Genomic DNA, 18,741 nt, shown 5'->3' with positions numbered 1-18,741 from the left:
CAGACGCTGGCTCAACAGCCACACCAGCAGGATAGTGTCTGAAAGCAGGTAGTCAGCAGTGAGGAAGGAAGAGTTATACAGTACGGGAACAGGAATAGTCTCCTTAAAAAAAAGGTGCAAGCTTTGAGAAAATCAGGACACAAGAAATGGAAAATGCATCAAAGGATAAAGCCAGATGTATGAAAGAATAGTTCCTGTTTTCCACAGTGCAATGATGTCTGCGAAGACTATATGGGCATCTATATCTTTACATGGGAAACCCTGCAACGCTTGGTTCTTAAACTGCAAGACTCACTTGAAAGGATACATGACTGCTACCTGACAGAACACGGACTAAAACCGGGGAATTGTGTGAGCATTTTACACAAACTGTGCAGTGTAAGGGTGAATGCACACTGAATGCATGATGGCAGATGAACCATGAAGACGAGGTTTTGACCCGTGTTACTACAGTAGTGTTTTATGAACAGTTAGGGCTGTGTACTGGCGAGAATCTGGCAATACGTTATGTATCGTGATACAGGGGTTACGATTCAATATATTGCGTTACTGTAAGTGAGGAGATACATTGACATTTTTTTATCTAATTTTAGGAAAACTGTCACAGTATGAAGAACACACCGCCACATACATAAAATCTCAGTAAAAAAAAAGTTTACTTTTTTTATCCAATCAGATCAGTGGGATCTGCATTTGCATTTATCACAGTAGCTGTAACATCCAACATCGGCACTACTCTGAGAGAACACATACACTGAGAGGGATCATCTCTTTGCAAATGAAATAAAGTATTGACCGAGTTAAGCTTAGCATGTAAACTATTAATAAAAAATTGATACAGTATCACAAAATATAATATCACGATATTAGATTTTTTACGATATTTTCTGACACCCCTTTGAACAATCAGCTCGTCTTCTCCCACAGGAAGGTGTTGTCCCAAGTTCTTTAGCTTAGAGGAAATTAGATTTCAAATTCTATGTTTTTGGATGTTTCCAGTAAGTTTAGTGGGTCACAATCATCCAATGAAGCTGGTTCATCTCAGTGATAAATTAAACACTATGGACATCCTGAATTGAGAACAACCGATCAGGTAGTTCAACATGTAGTGTTTGGTTTGTGAATAAAGAAAAAGACAAAGCCACGCGAGGCAAGTGGTTAGATGACTGCATATCTCTTAGGGCTGGGACGATTCACCTATCTCCCGATTACTACTTACTATGATACGATACTTGGGTGCTGATTCCATATGTATTGCGATTTGTTAACTTTTTTAGTCATTGTCAGGAATTACTTATTACATTTTTTCCAGAAACCCCAAAATTAAAAGAATAAAGACATTTCCCTCACAAATTAGTGGTGTTTTCTTTTTAATTTATAAGGGACATGTAATGTTTGATACTTCTGGTTCATATAATCCAATTAATCTTATTTTCATATATGTATTTTGTATATACTGTCACATTTGTTAACACCTTATTTTGAAAACCAAACGTAGTCACGTGTATACTTCCTCTAACTTCTCCAAGTCCGTCTCTAGCTCTCCCGTCAGCTCTGTTCTCTTTATACATCCATGGTCAGCTCCATCGGGGCCGTTTGAATGCATTTAACATAAATGTCAGTATCTGGGTGCTCTACAGTTGAAGCGTCGGCCCATTTGACCACGGAGATGAGAGTGACGACAGGCTTGACCGCATATTACCGCGATACGATAACGTTTCCTGTCCGTGACAGAGTTAGCATGCAGCTTTAGCCGTGATGTCTAGCTCTGCTTTTCCTGCAATGTGTGAAACCCAAAGTGTTTCTATACTTTACTGAATGTGTAGTGTTTACCACTTTGGATTTAACATGTGAGGGTGCAGGTCGTATACACGAGGACACTCTGCCGTTTTTTACTTTTTTGTTTCAGCTCGCGGCGGCCGGCTGGTTTGTTTTGGTTGACGGATACGGAACGGATATGACGTCGGGTTACTCAGACTACAACAATAAAAACGGTAACTTCCTGCTACCTCCACAAAGACGCAACTGAAGCAAATATATCGATTCTGGCATTAAAATAATCTATTTAAAAATCGTTACGATTTATTTTAAAAGAAATAAATGCAAACAAAGTTAACTATCAAAGAAATCACAAACTCAAGTATAGGGGACATCAGATTACTGCATACCATTTCATTGTTTTAATTGATACATTTTTAATAAAACAATTAAGTTCCATGTTCTATCATCTATTGCTCCATTACTTTTCTTGATGTTTTCAATTTTTGCTGTGGTATTGGTATCGCGATATTTAGGTAGGGTTTCGTATCAAAGTCGTAATTTTTATATTACGACAAACACTATAAGTAAGTGAAGTATAGTGTTGTTGCCTTACACACGGAACACAGTGAGGTGTTTATGTATTTGCATGTTTTAAACTCCCTGCACACCAGAGCAACAGCACCATACATTCCTGTTTGGCTTTCTGGTTCTATTTCTGTTAACAGCTTTAAAGGAACAATGCTGAGGTTATAAAAAGCTACTGGTTACAATATTAGTAAAATGCCAAGTGTGATGTTAGCCCACAGTTACACCTCTATGAAAGCCTAGAACTATGGTTGAAACCTGCCTGTATGGTTGAACACTGCCTGTTCAAGGTGGGAATGTTACGCCGTTATTCTGCCTCGCTGTTTTGTATGAAAGGCACGGAGACGGAATGGGGGGTAGCGGAGGCAGTAACAGACCCGAGCCGATGTCTGTGTGAAAGGGACTGCCAGCACCGTGGGACTACACGCACACTAGACGCCGACGCGCTATCTGAAAATCACACAGCAGGGCAACATTATGCCGTTGTTTTGTTTAGTGTGAAAAAGCAAAGCCGATCCAACGGTGGATGTTCTTAACGGCAGTACTGTGGAATCTCTGTGTGAAAGGGGCTATTATGTCACTTTAACACACACCTTGTGTATTCACATATGAACCATAGACTGTATATAAAGATGGACGACATGACAGCGCCACAAAAATGAAGCCAAAACATCTTGATTGCAAAAAATCAAAGTACACGTGAAATACATTTTTCCTAAAGATGATGTGTGTGTGATGGGGGTGTAACATCGTGATTGACAGTCTGTGTAATAGAACATGAGTCACTTTGATCATAAATGTAGTTATAGAGATATTAAGGTTAGCCAAAAAAAAGCTACCTTGATGCTAACGTAGCAGCTAGGTGGCTCACGCTAACGATCAGTGGCTTAGCTCGGCTCGTGATTGGCTCGGGCGGGTGTGTGGGCGAGACCTCGATACCACGGCTCCAGACCCCGATCACTACTGCACAGACTCTGGCTCCAAATGATGTAGGGCTGCACAATTCATCAATTTTATCAAAATCGCAATATGTCTTACTACAATTTTCAAATCGCAGGAAGCAAAATATTTGTTAAAATTAGCGTTTAAATTTAAATACTCGTGCTGTCTTGGTGCTGCAGATTCTTGGCCTACACATCATGTTCTACAGACTTAAGAAACCATCTTTTAAATAAAATTGTCATTCTCTCTAATATCGCAAATGCAACATCAGTCAAAATAATCGCAATTAGATATTTTTTTTATAATCGTGCAGCCCTAAAATTACGTCAAAAGCGCAACATGCCAGCGCCCATATCTGAGATATTTTGGCTTCACTTTTATACAGTGGGAGGAAGTGGAGACACATTGTCCATCTATACGTCCATGGTATGAATGGGTGTTCAAGCAGCGTTCAGCTGTGTACTCCATTTTGGTTTATTCCACGTCATCGCGTGTTTTTTTAAAAAGTGTTCAGCACTGTCTGTGTACATTAAGACTATGTTTAAAACGCTTGTATATCGGCTTTTGGTATCAAAACTATTCATTGAACCTTGTTTTAACCTCACTGAGATAGGCAACACAGGCATTACAGATATTTTGGATTTTGTTCATGTCAATAAAAAAAAAAATAAAAAAGACATTTTGCTTTTTTTAAATAATAATCCGTTGAAAAGAATTTTAATTGGTAGGACAACTGCCACACATCCACCACTAGTGCAGTGTTGGAACAGAGTATGGGTAAAGCTGCAACGGTGTCTGCTGTACGACCTCACGACTGAATCATGCTCGAGACCTGTGAAGACCGTCAAATAACAGCTTCAATCTTACTGAACAATAGTGTCACTCTTCATCTTGCCAGTGTTGTATCACCCAAGTGTAGATTACAGGCATGCAAACACATCAGCATTTTGTCTACTGGTAACTTTGGTAAACTATTAAAACGGAACAAAACCCTTCTGTATTACACTGTACGAACACTCAACAAACCGAACAGGTCACTCACAATAGGTTATAAACCTGAAGAGCATATATAATGCTGTATGTAAAATACTAAATAAATAGAATAATAAAAAACTAAACATGTGCATTAGGAGGAGTGTTTCAATTAGTTCCACATTGGCTATATGCCAAAGTAAATGCCAATTACTTCTGTAATTGTTTTATCCTGTTCTGCTTTTGCATCTAAAGGCTTCTTGAAAGCAGCGGGGATAAGGAGTTAACTTTCCATTCACATCTCCTACAATGGTGGAGCGACGGTGACACACCGTCCTCATACACAACTCTCTCTACATTGCTGTTGTAGGTGGCTGGGAACCTGCAGGCCGGTCTTCCAGCTCCATTTCATTTGCGCTCAACGTAGTGCGACTGACTCGCACGCAGAACCTCTTGTTGTGCTAACCTCATAACTTGTTTGGCTAGCGGCGTATGGCTACAAGTTTCCAAGCAGAGCTTGCACTTGTGAATGTTGGTTCCGCATTACGTGCGTCAAACGTTTTTGCGTTACTGATAAAAAATTGACGGATTACGATGGAATAATTCAATTTGGATGGAAATCCGTCTGTATATGTAGCACTTGCACCAATTAACACCGCCCTTTTCTAATAGGTGGATGGTGATAAGTAAATGTTTTGGGTTGGGTGGAGGGAGAAACTGGACATGTTGGAACAGCTTCTAATGAGCCATTGGCCTCAGGAGAAGTTTCCTTGTCAGGCAAGGCATGGCTCCTGCCATGATGCTCCCTGTGAACAGCAAAACTAGTCTAGTAGAGATGGTAAGATTGTTCAACAAGGCAAGAGCAGGCAGGACCAACAGGATAGAAGTGTTAAACAACAAACTCTGAAATCTACTTTTCATTGCGTTTGTTTAGTTTCTGGACCACTGTCATATTTTCTTTGGAAATGTTTTTAAGCTTATATTGTGTTGAAGCTAACCAATTACTTTCTGTAGGTGCAAAGTGAAAGACTTTCAGCAAAGAAGTGATTGTGGCTTTAACTGTGACAGATGATGCAGGAAGTATGCAGTTATATTCATTAAGGGTGGTTCAGAGTAGTTACATTTGATTTCAATAGAGGTTATAAGTGGGTCATATTTTAACATCTACTTTTATGTGACAGATCTATTTAATAAGTTGAACTATGGAAGTGAAGAGTTGCCGTGTTTACTGCAGTTTAGGTGGACTTAAGATCTTCAAATCAGTTATTCTGTGCCACTCAATCAGTGCCTGCTCAACTGGAAATGCATGGAAGAGAAAATTAATGAGAAAAATATATGACTTAACAAATTCCCCCTTTTAAAAAATATCTTAAGTGAAAGCGATTAGGAAGTCTTGGCATTATATCAGGTTCTCAGCGTTCCATGTTTTTAACCAGGAAAACAGGCTGCATGTCAGACACTCCTGACTGTGACCGTCAACAGGATCTGTTGAAGCCTGAACTGAACAGCAAGTGGAAGAACTACCCGAGTAGGAAAGTGAAGTGCAATGCAAACTCATGACATGACCAATCTTCAAAGCTCAATCCTGTATCAATTATAAAACAAACAGACAAATAATGGTGGCCCTGAGATGCAAAACAGAGTAACACTGGATGAAACACAATAACAAAACCTGAAGCACAACAATAGAACCGGAAACACAACACTCGACAAAACATTTTAGAAAATACATGATGTTAGAAAGCAACAAAAACTGAAAGCAATATTTCACAAAATGGAAAAGGTAGGTAGTCCCTGTAGTTCTTGAATAGGGATGCACCGATATCGGGCCGATACCGACTCGAATAGCGGGATCAGGTATCGGTGACAATGGAACAATCTATTCAGTTTAATTTGATGTTTATGTACATTATATAATGGAGTTGATTAAATAGTTCCTGTTTAAATTTTGACCAATTTGTTGCTGCATTATAAAGGTTTACACTTCTATTATAATTTCTGTTAATTTTGAAAATTTCTTTTAGCAAGTTGCTGGTGTATGATTTATTAATTTAATAAAACATTATTACAGTAATTTATTTCTATGTATTTATTTGTTACATTTTCTTTTACAAAGTTAGGAAGCAATGTTTAAGTCTAGCCTGACGTTGCCTTACACATAAAAGAATGATCCCAGTCACTTCCACACAGTGAGGCATTCAGCTTATTAATTATACACTGGTATCAGATCAGTACGGTCCGATACCCAAAGCCCAGGTATCACTATCGGTATCAGAACTGAAAAATTTGGATCGGTGCATCCCTACTATTCAACAGAACAAAAGTTAATTCAGAGTTTAATCAAGACTGGTACGTAATACTATATGGAAGTGAGCTCCAATAGATACGCTGGCTAGCCATAGATGTATCGTGGGATTCTATTGTGCCAATCGTCTTTGTCTTTATAGAGTTGTGAAGTGGGAGAAGCTATTTTGGGCACATCTGGTTCCAGAAGTAAAAGTCCTATTCATTTTGTCCCCAAAGACAAGATTCAATTTTTTCACATTAAACTTGTTTAAATTACACTTGAGTTCAACCAAAGCACACTTGGTGATTGTTGGAAAGAGTAACGACGACGGTATAGGTCGAGTTTATTTTGTTTCTGTCAGGTTTCAATGAAGTGTTTTACGATGCTCCGCTACGTACGGCTGATCTCAACATAAACAAAAATACACGTGGATGGTGGCGCAAGCTGAACGGAGAGGGGGGGCAGAGGTCTGCGCTCTCAGAGTGCCATTCTAGTTAACATTATATCACCAGTAGTGGAGTACAGCCCCTTTGCAGAGACATTAGTGCTGGGGAAAGCCATCGTTGGCCACAGTTGGTTGGTAGTTTTGTGAGCTGCAGTAAGAGTTGGACGGCAGGTCTCTCTTGCCGAACTCCAAACTCGGTAAAAGAGAAATTTGAATTCACTAAGTTGTATGGTTGTATTTCTCCGTTTAGATGTAAGAATATTTCCTTTGACATTTTGTGAGTTTATTTTGTATATTCATCGTAGCGAACTCGGCGCTTGCGTGCAATGCATCCAGGTACATGTGGGCAGTTGGCACGGCTCAGCGAGCAGGAGAACTCCGTTTTCTCGGTCAATATAGCAAGCACTTTACACACTGAATTTATTTCTCCAGTGGACTAACATTTACCATCAACACCGATTTTATAAAAAGGTGGTAAATTTTCACTGTAAGTAAATACTCGAGAGAGCTTTTCGACATCATCTTAAGAAGAGCCATTGCGCTGCCCATGTGACATCTTCTCTGCATGTATTGCAGACTGACTTCCCTTTGTTGGTTGAGTGTTAATACTCCCATACTGCACTTTTAGACCTCATCAAAATCACAATGCCCTAAAAAGACATTCCCGTTTGTGGACAGGCTTGTAAAAATACGTTTCATTCGGAAAACCATGTGCTTGGTTAGTTAATGTTACACAGCCTCTTAAAAAAAACTCCCTTCACTTCAAGTTGCCTGGTATTTAGCAGTCAGAATTCTTGCTTGAATTCTTTCTGAACCAGACTGTGAAGTCGTTTACAGCTTTTTACCACTCTGGAAGTGTTTTCCATCTTTTGGTTTCCCACGTGAATGCACTACGGCAGACCACACTTCATGTTTGTCACCCGGGAGGGCGACCGTGGAAACTTTCACAGTGACATCACAGGTATACCCTTTACTCCAGTCCTGAGAGACCAATATTCCTCAGGTTGTTGTCCCCAATGAGCCACACCTTGACTCCATCTGCTTGACACCGGGTGTGGATCATTAATGTCACAGGTCAAGTAGCACGGAAAAACAGGTGTTAAGTAAGGAAGGGAAACATAATGAAGAGATTTTCATCATCATCCAGTTTGGAGAGGGAATGTTAATAAGAGACAGACTGCAGAAGAGTCAGAGGTGTGTAATCAGAGCGAGACGGTCAGCATTAAAACAGTGTCGCAACGGGGAGAGCCTGTCGTCCAGCCCCAAAAGAGGAACAGAACAGCATGGCAGCAAAGTTAGTAGTCAAATTCCCCAAGGACGTCTTTGCTTCTGCAAGACAGACCAATTGTATCAAATTCTTGTATTTGGGATTTTCTGTTCTTTTAGGGTGCCTCCTGAAACTTGAAATGCTGTTTGGCTTCATCATTCCAACAGGAATAATAAGCTTTATTTGCTTTTGATTTCCAATTTGGTGATTTATTCTTTTTAAAAAAGGGTGTGGGTTAAGGGAATAAAACAATATCTAATAGTCCTAAATACAAAACTGAATGAATATATGAGCAATTGGTGTCTGTAAAAAACGTCGCTTGGCTGTTTGCTACTAACCTTTCATGTTAGGCTTGGGTTTGTCAGTTTGCTTGCCTGTGGGGGTTTGTGCCTGCTGGCCCTGGCCCCCGGAGGAGGCCCCCTGCTGGGCTGCTTTCTGTTTCAGCATGGTCCAGTCAAATGTGTAGTCATACTGATGGTTCAGAGTCCTAAAATACACAGAAAAAAAGTTATCAGCCCAGTATTCCTAACAATCAACAGTTTGAAACGGTTTATAGAAGGACAGCAGCGTAGAAAAGAAGGAATGAAGTAAGGAAAACTATGGCAGAGTGGAGGGCAAAGTCAGACAGGAAAGAAGAGGGAAGGAAGACAGAAAGAATAGTAGGAAGAACAGCAGCATATTCCTATACGGTGATGGCATAGAAATCAGTCTGCACTGATGCACACATGTAGCTTGCTTTGTTCATGTATTTATACTACAGATATAACAATAGACAATGGAGAAACAAAAGAAGTCTAATTCAATAATATTGTTAGGATTTTATCAATACTCTTATCGGTTCTTTTTCATTACTAAATAATTGCTTTTTAATATATTATTTAAAAAAAAAAAAAAGAATAAATTCAGAACAGGAGTATAATTTATTTATATTTAAAATATAATGAAGTGTTTCTAGAGCAGCCACAGTAATGTTTACAACAGCAAAGTCACTATTTAAATGCAACACCTCACTGGAAATTAATCTAGAGTGTCAATAAAATAAATAATATTCCTGAGTCAAATTGATAAACAGTGAAGAACACAGACATCAGTCATTCCTCCTGTCCTCTGTCCTCCTCCCTCTGCTGATGTGATTCACTACCTGCAGGTACCGCTGGTAGAGAGGGGGGGGGGGGCTGCTTTGTCTCACCCAGCCGATCATTTTACAAGAATTTGCCAGATTTTAAGATACGTGGCAAACTAAGATAACAGACTACATACAGACAGCTTTTGTTTTAGCTCGGTTGTAACAATTCGCTATCAGCCGAGCTAGCGCGCTGTGCTTGTGTAAAAGTGCCGGTGGATGAGAGACTGTGGACAGAGCAGATTGAAATGTCACTTTTCTACGTGTTTACATCATGTTTATGCTTGTTGAACAGGAATACTGATTAAGTATTGGTTTGTTACTCGCAAAGGTTTTTACTGCACTTACAGTAACGAGCGTAGTTGTCTACTCGAGTAATCTTTGAGTTCACTTCATCTGGTTCACTTCGCTGTCTCCACCGCTGCCATTCTGCTTTGCTATTCGCTGACTTCGCTGTGTGTGTGTGTTTGTATGTATGTGGAGGAGCACAGCCCCGACACAGAGAGCAGAAGAGACGCTGCAGCGTGATAAAAAATTACACCAAAACTGCTAACGCCGGAGATAATCAATACTAATTTAGCACCGGTGCTTGTATAATACCGGGTTTGTAGCACAAGTGATGGACTGGAGCAGCGTATAATAAACCAAACTTGTCTTTACTCTTGGGTTTATTTTGTCATAAATAACAGAAGACAGACCTGAATCAGTGCTGGTATCAAGAAAGGACCAGAGCAAAAATTGTATGTGTGTTTACCTGAAAAGGATGCGGAACAGTTGGCGCAGGTACATGTAGTCTGGAGCCTCCTCAAAGCGTAAGCCACGGCAGTAGTTCAGATACATAGCAAACTCCGCTGGGAAACCCTGGAAACATGAATTCATACAATTGAGTTGTGTGAATGTGGAGTGAGATAACTTTAACCACTGTCCGTGCTTAACGTTTTCTTACCTTACAGAGGACCTCAACAGGGGTGGACATCTTCTTCTCCGAGATCTTCTCATACTTTTGCTTCTTTGTCGCAGCCTGACAAACACAGAAATACATGAACAACGCTACGAGCAACATACTGCCACTCAAATGGCTTTTTATAGCCTCTGTGACACGGACAAAATATTCATTTTGCAACATAAATGCAGTATCTGAGTTACTATTTTTGCAGCATAACAATCATGGTGGCACCACAGCCCTCTGGCTGCGGTTGTAGTAGCTTAGTAACACTAGTGCTTGGTGGCAGAAATGTGTACGCTGTGTATTAAGGATGCAAAACTTAACTGTAAAACAAAATAAACGGTTCAATGATTGTACAGACCGAACCGTGGCCTTGTCGAACTGTTGCAACACTATTTTATACAGGCCTGTTAATTAGTTAATGAGTTGCCAGAGACACAGAAGGGACAATTATCTGAACATAGGAGTACTTGACCATTGAGTAGCCTGCATTATTTCATGTATAAACTCAGTGTTTTGGCTTCATATAATCAATCAATCTATCTATACTTTGGAGTTGAAACGTATTAGAAATGGTTATGTTTTTCTTCTTGTTGAACTGTTGCACCACTACTGCGTATGTGCACATAAAATATTATCAGTACCACACATTGTGGCTCACCCCTAGCATAACTCTCCTCCGCACTTGTGACCTGGACATGTCAAGTAACAAAAGGCTTTAAAAATATTATGTCACCTCAACTCTAAAAAAGGCATCATTAGTAGTATAAATCACATACTGTAAAAACAGACACCTAAAACAGGGTTGATGATGTGTATTTAAGTTTTCAATAAAATGAACAAAAATAAAAGAAACTTTAAAAAAGCAACACAAAAAAGAAAAAACACAGCTGGAGTATAGAGGTAGATAAGGAATCATTCACTGCCAAAGTCAATTATATTTTCATACCTTTAATCCCTGCCACGGCAGACTGGTTCTGTTGAAGTACATCAGCACGTAGCCTAGTGACTCCATGTCATCACGGCGACTGCAGACAACAATGATGTTAGTTGTTGAGTACAAAAGCAAGGCATCACTGCATATAAGTATGTATGTATGTGTATATAAATATTAGGGGTGTGAATCTTTCGGGATCTCACAATTCGATTTCAAATCCTGGGGTCACGATTCGATTCAAAAATCGATTCTCAGTGCAAAACTATTCCCAATTCAAAATTGATTCTATATCCAGTACATAGGGGTGCTAATTTGTTGTGCTGTGCACTATTACAGACAGCGTGGCAAATTATGGCATGAAAACGGAGTAAAGATTATGGAGTTTTTATTCTTTTACACGGTGACGTCACGTCTATTTGCACCTCAACCTCCAGTGTTTGCACCTCCAACAACAATGGCGGAGACTGGAGCTCACAGCTGATAGGTACGACGTTTGTTTACTGTCCTGTCCCATTAGAACACAGTGTCACTCTCTCTGCAGCAGAGTTCTCTACCATCATTACGGGTGTTGTTGAATTATTCCATGTTCAGCTCGACCTAATGTTACATTTTATTTTCAGTTAATCAAAGTGACGTTGCGTGTCTCCGGTCATGTGGTGCATTCAGTGCGCGCAAGGCAGACAGCCGCGGTAGTGAAAGTTGTGAATCAATTCAGAAACATCTTTCAATTTTCTAGAGAGCTGATAGATAGATAGATAATAGATGATTGATAGCTTTTTATCTTTAAAAAAAAGGAAAATTATTTTCTCTGAATATTGTCTTTGAGAATCAAATATTAAACGTGTGCACAGACCTCTGTTCAATGCCCAGATGTGCATTGATGGAGGCATAGCGCGCTGTGCCAGTCAGGTTCTTGTCTTCTCTGTAGGGGATGTGCTGTCGTGTTCGGTTGTCTCGGTACTTCTTCGCCAAACCAAAGTCAATAAGGAACAACTAACAGAGAGGGAGAGAGCACATGGTGGTTATCCGTCAGTGACACCCCACAGAGCAAAAGATCATCCAAAAGTTATCAGAAATGAAGATGCACAAAATTACATATTTTCTTCCATTTTAAAAACACAGAAAAATTAGCTGAGTCCTGCTGTAAAACATGAATGTCCAAAACATGATCGCATTAATTGAGGAGATCCTTGTGAGAAAATTAACATGCACAGGTGGAAAGGGTCACATCAACAACTACTACCTAAAAAATAAAGTCGCTTCTCATACCTTCAATGTGGTAACAGAAATCTTACACCATAGTAAAACTAGCCAACTTCCAGATGTTATCTCAGACAGGTTTTGAGTTCCCCTTGTACAATATGATTGCATTGTTGTTTTCTTTTAATCATTAAAAGAACCTTTAGATGTTGTATTAAAAAAAAGAAAGAAAGGTATACAAATTAAGATTAATAAAATGATTCCATTACAACACATTGTTGTCATTAGGCTGCGAGAGCACGCTCTCTTTAATGGCTAAAAACAGTTTAGTGCAGAGGCTACGAACGATGGGTATTATCATATGATTTCTACATAAGATAGATATGATCCATTGTATTATTGACTTGAGGTTGCTCAGTTTCACACTTGACTCATCAAGCTGCCCAGTTTCAATCTCCTACAATGTATTGTGTGGCTTACTTTACAGCTGTTTTCCTAAACTATGCTGTTCTACAGTCGGCCCTTTTGTTGGACCGTGTGACGATTCTGCCACTTATTTACACTGTAATTTTGAGAGGCTGTGTTATGAGGGTTAACAGTGTTGCAGAGTCATCTGTAATTTTTAATGGCTCGTACACAGTAAACATCCAAGGTATACTCCGTGATCATGCACAAGTTGAACACTTCAGAACGAGCAGACTAAAAAGACACACTAAACCCATCCCAACCTCACCACGTGTGTGTGTGTGTGCTAACTGCTAATCTAAATATCCAGACAACCAGGCTGCTAATGTGGGCTTCACAGGCAAAAAAAAGGCAATCATATGGATTCTGGGACCAGTAGCAAGTATCTGTTTCATCATTACATGAGCTCAACAGGGCATAAAATGACAGGTTGAGGGCTCTGTGTTTCTATTGTCCTGTGTCAGTTTATCCATCTGCATACATCCTCAATAGTTAAGACAAGCCCTTTTTGTTACATAACCCGTAGACAGTCACTGTTTGCCAGAGCCGTCACTGTGAAAAGCAATGTGTTACTGGTGTAAATAAAGTCCAGAGAACACTCCTCTGCAGTGCAAGACTGGGAGTTCAATCTCATTTTAAGATTAACGTCACTCACTACCTTCCAGGTTTTATGCTGTTCAGACTGTTGCTATTAAAAAAAACAGTAGTTATTGGTCAATTTAAGGTCTATAAGATCTCTACAATTGGTACATTTAGTGATTGTATTCATCATCCTCAACCAGAATTCAACCCATGTGAAGGCCAGATCTCACCAAAGTGGTTTATTTTATTAACATCTGTCATACAGGTGTCCTAATAACATAAACAAGTGTGTGCTATGTTGTTTGTGAATGTAAGTAGAGCAGATGATCATGTCTTAAGTTAAAGAACAGGATAAATATTGATGTGACTTCCTACACTGAAGCACAAAGCAGAAAAACAACAACTGGTTTTCAGCCCTAACAGGTACTATCAAAGGGAAAACAACCAGAAGTGAATTGGAAGTTGAAAAATCCCCTTCTCCTCAAACACTACGCATTATTATAGAGAAACCCTATTGAGAAAGTGTTTCAAACACACTGACGCTACCACAACATGGAAACTAGGACAATAGCATACTGCCACCTTGCACAATATATGGAAAACCCTTGTGCATGCACACTAAAAACATGCTACGACCAAATGTGACCATACCGGAAAATCTGGAATAGCAGCTTACACATACTGAGTCTTGACATTCTGGTAAATTCAGACAAACTACAGGTGTGACTAGACTGCATTTCTGAAATTTTAGGAGCACCTCCTCCCCAGTACACCTGAAGTACATCACCATACTTGCCAGTCAATTACCTTTTACAACTTGCTAGCTGCTTCAGGGAAAAGTTTACCTATCTGCTTTTAAATGTACAGTTGAGGTTAGTTTCAAGCCCTGATTGGAGTTAGGCTTCCTAGTTTGTGTAATTTAGGCTTTCTCTGATGGATTTACAGTGCTGCCAATGGGTACTTTTGCTTGCACAATTTCACCGACTCACCGTGTAAAACACCAATAAAATTTAAATGAAACCAAGTTTAAAAAACAGAAAAATCCAGGTTATACTTTACAGATTGAAACAAATACAATTTAATCTAAAAAGAAGAAGAAAAGAACTAATCAACATGTTTGGACAGCAGAAGCAGCCAATATGAAAGGCTAATTTCTGGTAAAGCATGTGATATTTACATTGGCCTAAAAATAGTCTTCGGAACCTCCGGGAAGAAAATAATGTTGTTAGGTTTGTCGCACAACTAACTTAAGTTATCAAAAATGATGCTTACTGCTAACCAACTGTCTGCTGAAAGCCCTGTGGGGCTAACGCTAAATGAATGAAAGTCACATGCCCTTATGACACCCCCATGGGAAATTAGACAGCATATCATGTTAAGCTGAGCTGGTCAAAGACATTTCATTCTTGAAAAAAAACAAAAATGAAATGTCACTCTTCACGTAAATGTTTTCACATGAAGCAGATGAACAGTTGTAATGGTGCCGGTTCCTTGGTTTAGGTGGGTCTGCGGTGGATTAAAACAAAGTAGGCAATTTTCTTAACAAGGGAAGGTGAGTTTTTACTCAGACTTTGATGAAGCAGATTCACAGTAGCTAAGCTTCTCTTTGTATCTTAGTGAGAAACAGGACACTTTCACCTTCTTAAAAATAATCTATATTTGAAGACTGCTGCACAAGCTGGGCACACATTTTACATAAAACACCTTTATAAATCGAAGATCATTTTATTTTATGTTCCAGCAAAAGTTTTCCACCACCTCTTTTTAGATGTTCCCATTGTTTCTGTCTGCTTTCTAATTTATATCCCAACACTAGATATTAGAAAGTGAGCCATACGCCATTAAGACACCCATGACAGGCTCACTTTGCATTTTAAAGAGTTGTTTTAGTGTTGCTGTTTATTTGCAAACATTTTAGTGTTGATTTTTTCTGTTCCAATATGCAGCTCAGCTGGGATTTCATGAAATGAGTCATGGAAATAAATATAAAATATATACATTTTACATACAATATAAAATTATTATGTGGTACTGTATAATATTATTACTCATCTATAAGCTTTTGTATTTATTAGTACGATTGCTAATGAAAACCTCAGATCTGTGAGCCTGCTAAGTCTTAGTCAGCTAGCCTGCTATCTAATAATATAACGATCTGGTTAAATTGAGTTCAATACTGCCTTAGCTCTGAGATCGGGTTTTGGTTTGATATCAATTACTTTAGAGTGAATAATCGTCTTCCACTTTGATAATTGCTTTCACTGCGGCCAGGAAAAACATCACATTAAAAGAGACAGAAACTGGCTTTTAATGGAGGCAAGAAGCCATTTGAGTCACAAGTAGAGGGACTGGGACGCTTTATTACAACAAATAGGGACAATAGCTGCTCCAACGGAAAATGCTGAAGTAAAGTTTGCTTTCCTCTCCCACTGTAATGAAGTGCACACTGTGTGGGGGAGTACATACATTGGGTATTATGAATGCAAGAAGGGTGCTGGTGGTCTGATTCACTTTAAACCAGTGTAGTTAGGTATGATTGCAAAGCGACAACTGCTGTTGTGAGGCAGCTGGTGTTGTGGTAAAGGTCACACCTGGTTTAATCCTGAGAAAGATGGGTCCTGAGAAGAGCTAACAGCCAAGCTTCTTTTCCTCTTCCCCACTGACGAGTCTAAACACTAGGGCAGACAGTAGAGGGGCAGGGGTCAAAATCACACAGCCTCTATCCACCTTCAGTCACAGTTTTCATGAGTACAACAGGCACTTCTGGTTGCACCCACATGGTTTTTCTCCCTTTGATACAACTAACAGTGTCCTATACAGCTAGGATAGGCCCATCCAAGGCTGGACCTAAACAGGCAAAAAAATCCACTTTAAATCTTTGTGGTACAGATATGATCATTCTGGCTATCAGTCTAGAAGAAACCACATGACTGTGATTGTCTTCTGTCAGGACAACCATGGTAAGATCAACCCTGTACAACAAGCCAGAAGTGTCTCTGGAAACGTGAATATCATGTCTGACAGTGACAATAAAGGCCAGTGCAGACAGGCAACACCATGGCTCAGAGAAGACCTGGGGGGGAGAGGGGATTTTGGCAGCAGATGGTAAAGAGTCCATGGTTTTCTATCCTCTATCTTCCATAGCAAAACAAATGGTGCATATAACATATCTGCTAACAAAGAAAGCTTTAAGAGGCCCCTGGAGAGTGACGTTTATATTAACTTAACCGAGTTGTTCACAGGCCACCACTAACATAGGGAGAGTTCCTGCCTCTTGTTTACATTAAAAAAAAACTTCAATCATAAGCAGATAAACAGACATGAGGGGTTAAATCTGTACTAGAGTCGAGTTAGTATTGGAGAAAAATGGGTAATGAGCCAGCTGTAAATTGTGTAAATGACTATGTTACCATCTGTATCATATTAAGGTGTCTTCTGATGAACTGTACACTTAACCAACTCAAACTGTTCTCACTTATCAGTCACTATGATAGACGAAAGCTCCATGCATTCGGTTAGGTGTGATATTGTGCTGGTTTATTGCTGAGCTAGTTGGCATTTTAGAAACCAACAAATCAACAATGTACGCACAGACTCTGTACTAGAGCACAAATTACTACAACAAGTACTTGTGTAGTTACACCGGCTAAACCATAGGCTATGGAACAATGGTGCCCAAACAGCAGGGTTGGGCTGTTGGAAACATTTTCAAACCAGTTTGATATTGAGCCAAACACCGGACCGGTATACCGAATTTTGCCACTAGGTGTAGGACTCGACTCACCAGCCGTTTCACCAAATCTTGGAGGAGTGGCTTGTCACTAAAATAAGAATAGCTGGCCCACTTTAAGTGAGTCTGGGGCGAAGTTGTTGCTAACTTCAGGGTTAACCCCTTCACTTTAATCAGCAGGTGGCAAGCAAGAAACAGGAACTTGGCCTGGGTCTTGAGGAGTTGTAGCATTTGCTCACCGACAAACAGCCTAAACTGTACGCTTATTGCACTGCTACGTTCACAGCTATAACGATACTACTAACTTCATACTCATCATCATCTCTCTCAACCACACACTTGCTAACTTTACGGGCTGCCGGTCTTGCAATATACTGGCTGGCGGAAACCCGTCTTGTCAACCCAAAAAACACATCAACTTTCTAGTAAACAAACAACGTGCGCCCATCGTCTCTTTCCCTTCCCACATTTACTGAAATGTCATCTCCTTTATATTTCCGGCCTCGGATCTGCAATAAATTTTGCACGGCCTGTCAGACACTAGAGGTTAGTCTGTTTATAAGCAAACATAATATGTTACTCAATGTGCCGTTGGCACTGATTGCTGATCTTGGCTACTTTTTAATTTGCCAGAACATGTCATAATGACAAATGCCTGTTCAGCCGGTTTGCATAAAATCAAACCGGTGTTAGCTCATACACCAAGCCAGACCAGCAAAACAGGAAATCAACCCAACTCCAAACAGCAGCATTCCCGGCTTCGGGACAAAGTGTCTCTACAAAGACAAGCTTGTGCTATGCATTAGTTCTTGAGCCCCATCAAATCTGCAACATGAACTGGTGTATTGAGACCTGTTTTACAAAGCAAACATGTGAGACCCAAACCGTACTCAGCCCTAGACTAACCTGAGCCAGAGGTATACACGATATAGTCAGAAATGTTATGGCAAAAGCAGGAGCAGAGGGAGCACATGAGACAACTAAAAACACACAACAGTGTGACCGCTACAAATCAAGGGTTTCAATTGTAACACATGTGCAAGTGCCTGATGAATACAAAATGCTAAACCATTATACAGCTGAGAGGCAACACTGGGCAGCAAGATACTGAACAGCACCATTTGGCCCTAAGCACATCAATATCAGCACTGGCACTTATCAGGTGCTGGTGCTAATTGTGCTTGTAAAGATATTACTGCACAATTTTTCACAATACTTATTACAGTTTGTTACTTGTACAGACACTGGACGGAACTATGTGTATAAATTAATGTGTATAAACCAGACAGTCTATGGTAAAAGCAACAACGTCGCTGCTGTATTTATGCCTAGATGGTGTCATGTTGAGTGCTGATGGAGCAGCTACAATGTTAGCATAGCCTGGCACTGATCGATCCGAACTCCAGTCAGAAAACAAGCATTTTAAAAGTGGTTTGCTTGCCGTCTTTCTGACAGACCTGACAAAGCGAGAACTGAGACTTCTTACAAATCTACATAAT

General features: G+C 39.8%; 1 protein-coding gene across 5 annotated transcripts in view; it reads right to left on the bottom strand.

Annotated features, from left to right (window-relative positions):
• csnk1a1 (casein kinase 1, alpha 1) overlaps positions 1-18,741 on the bottom strand; it is a 34,357-nt gene that overhangs the window by 933 nt on the left and 14,683 nt on the right. For 2 of the 5 annotated variants that reach the window (XM_037780034.1, XM_037780036.1), the window contains exons 5-10: positions 16,104-16,187; positions 12,119-12,258; positions 11,278-11,356; positions 10,329-10,403; positions 10,137-10,243; positions 8,598-8,746 (exon numbers count right to left, since the gene is read on the bottom strand). In XM_037780034.1, the coding sequence (XP_037635962.1) occupies positions 8,598-8,746; positions 10,137-10,243; positions 10,329-10,403; positions 11,278-11,356; positions 12,119-12,258; positions 16,104-16,187 (634 nt within the window). Of the gene's footprint in view, positions 1-8,592; positions 8,747-10,136; positions 10,244-10,328; positions 10,404-11,277; positions 11,357-12,118; positions 12,259-16,103; positions 16,188-18,741 lie in introns of those variants that run through there. The other 3 variants (XM_037780035.1, XM_037780037.1, XM_037780038.1) reach the window with 2 other exon arrangements.

Source organism: Sebastes umbrosus, chromosome 9, assembly GCF_015220745.1.
Source record: "Sebastes umbrosus isolate fSebUmb1 chromosome 9, fSebUmb1.pri, whole genome shotgun sequence".
Lineage (NCBI taxonomy): Eukaryota > Metazoa > Chordata > Actinopteri > Perciformes > Sebastidae > Sebastes > Sebastes umbrosus.
This window is presented reverse-complemented; position numbering and strand designations above follow the sequence as displayed.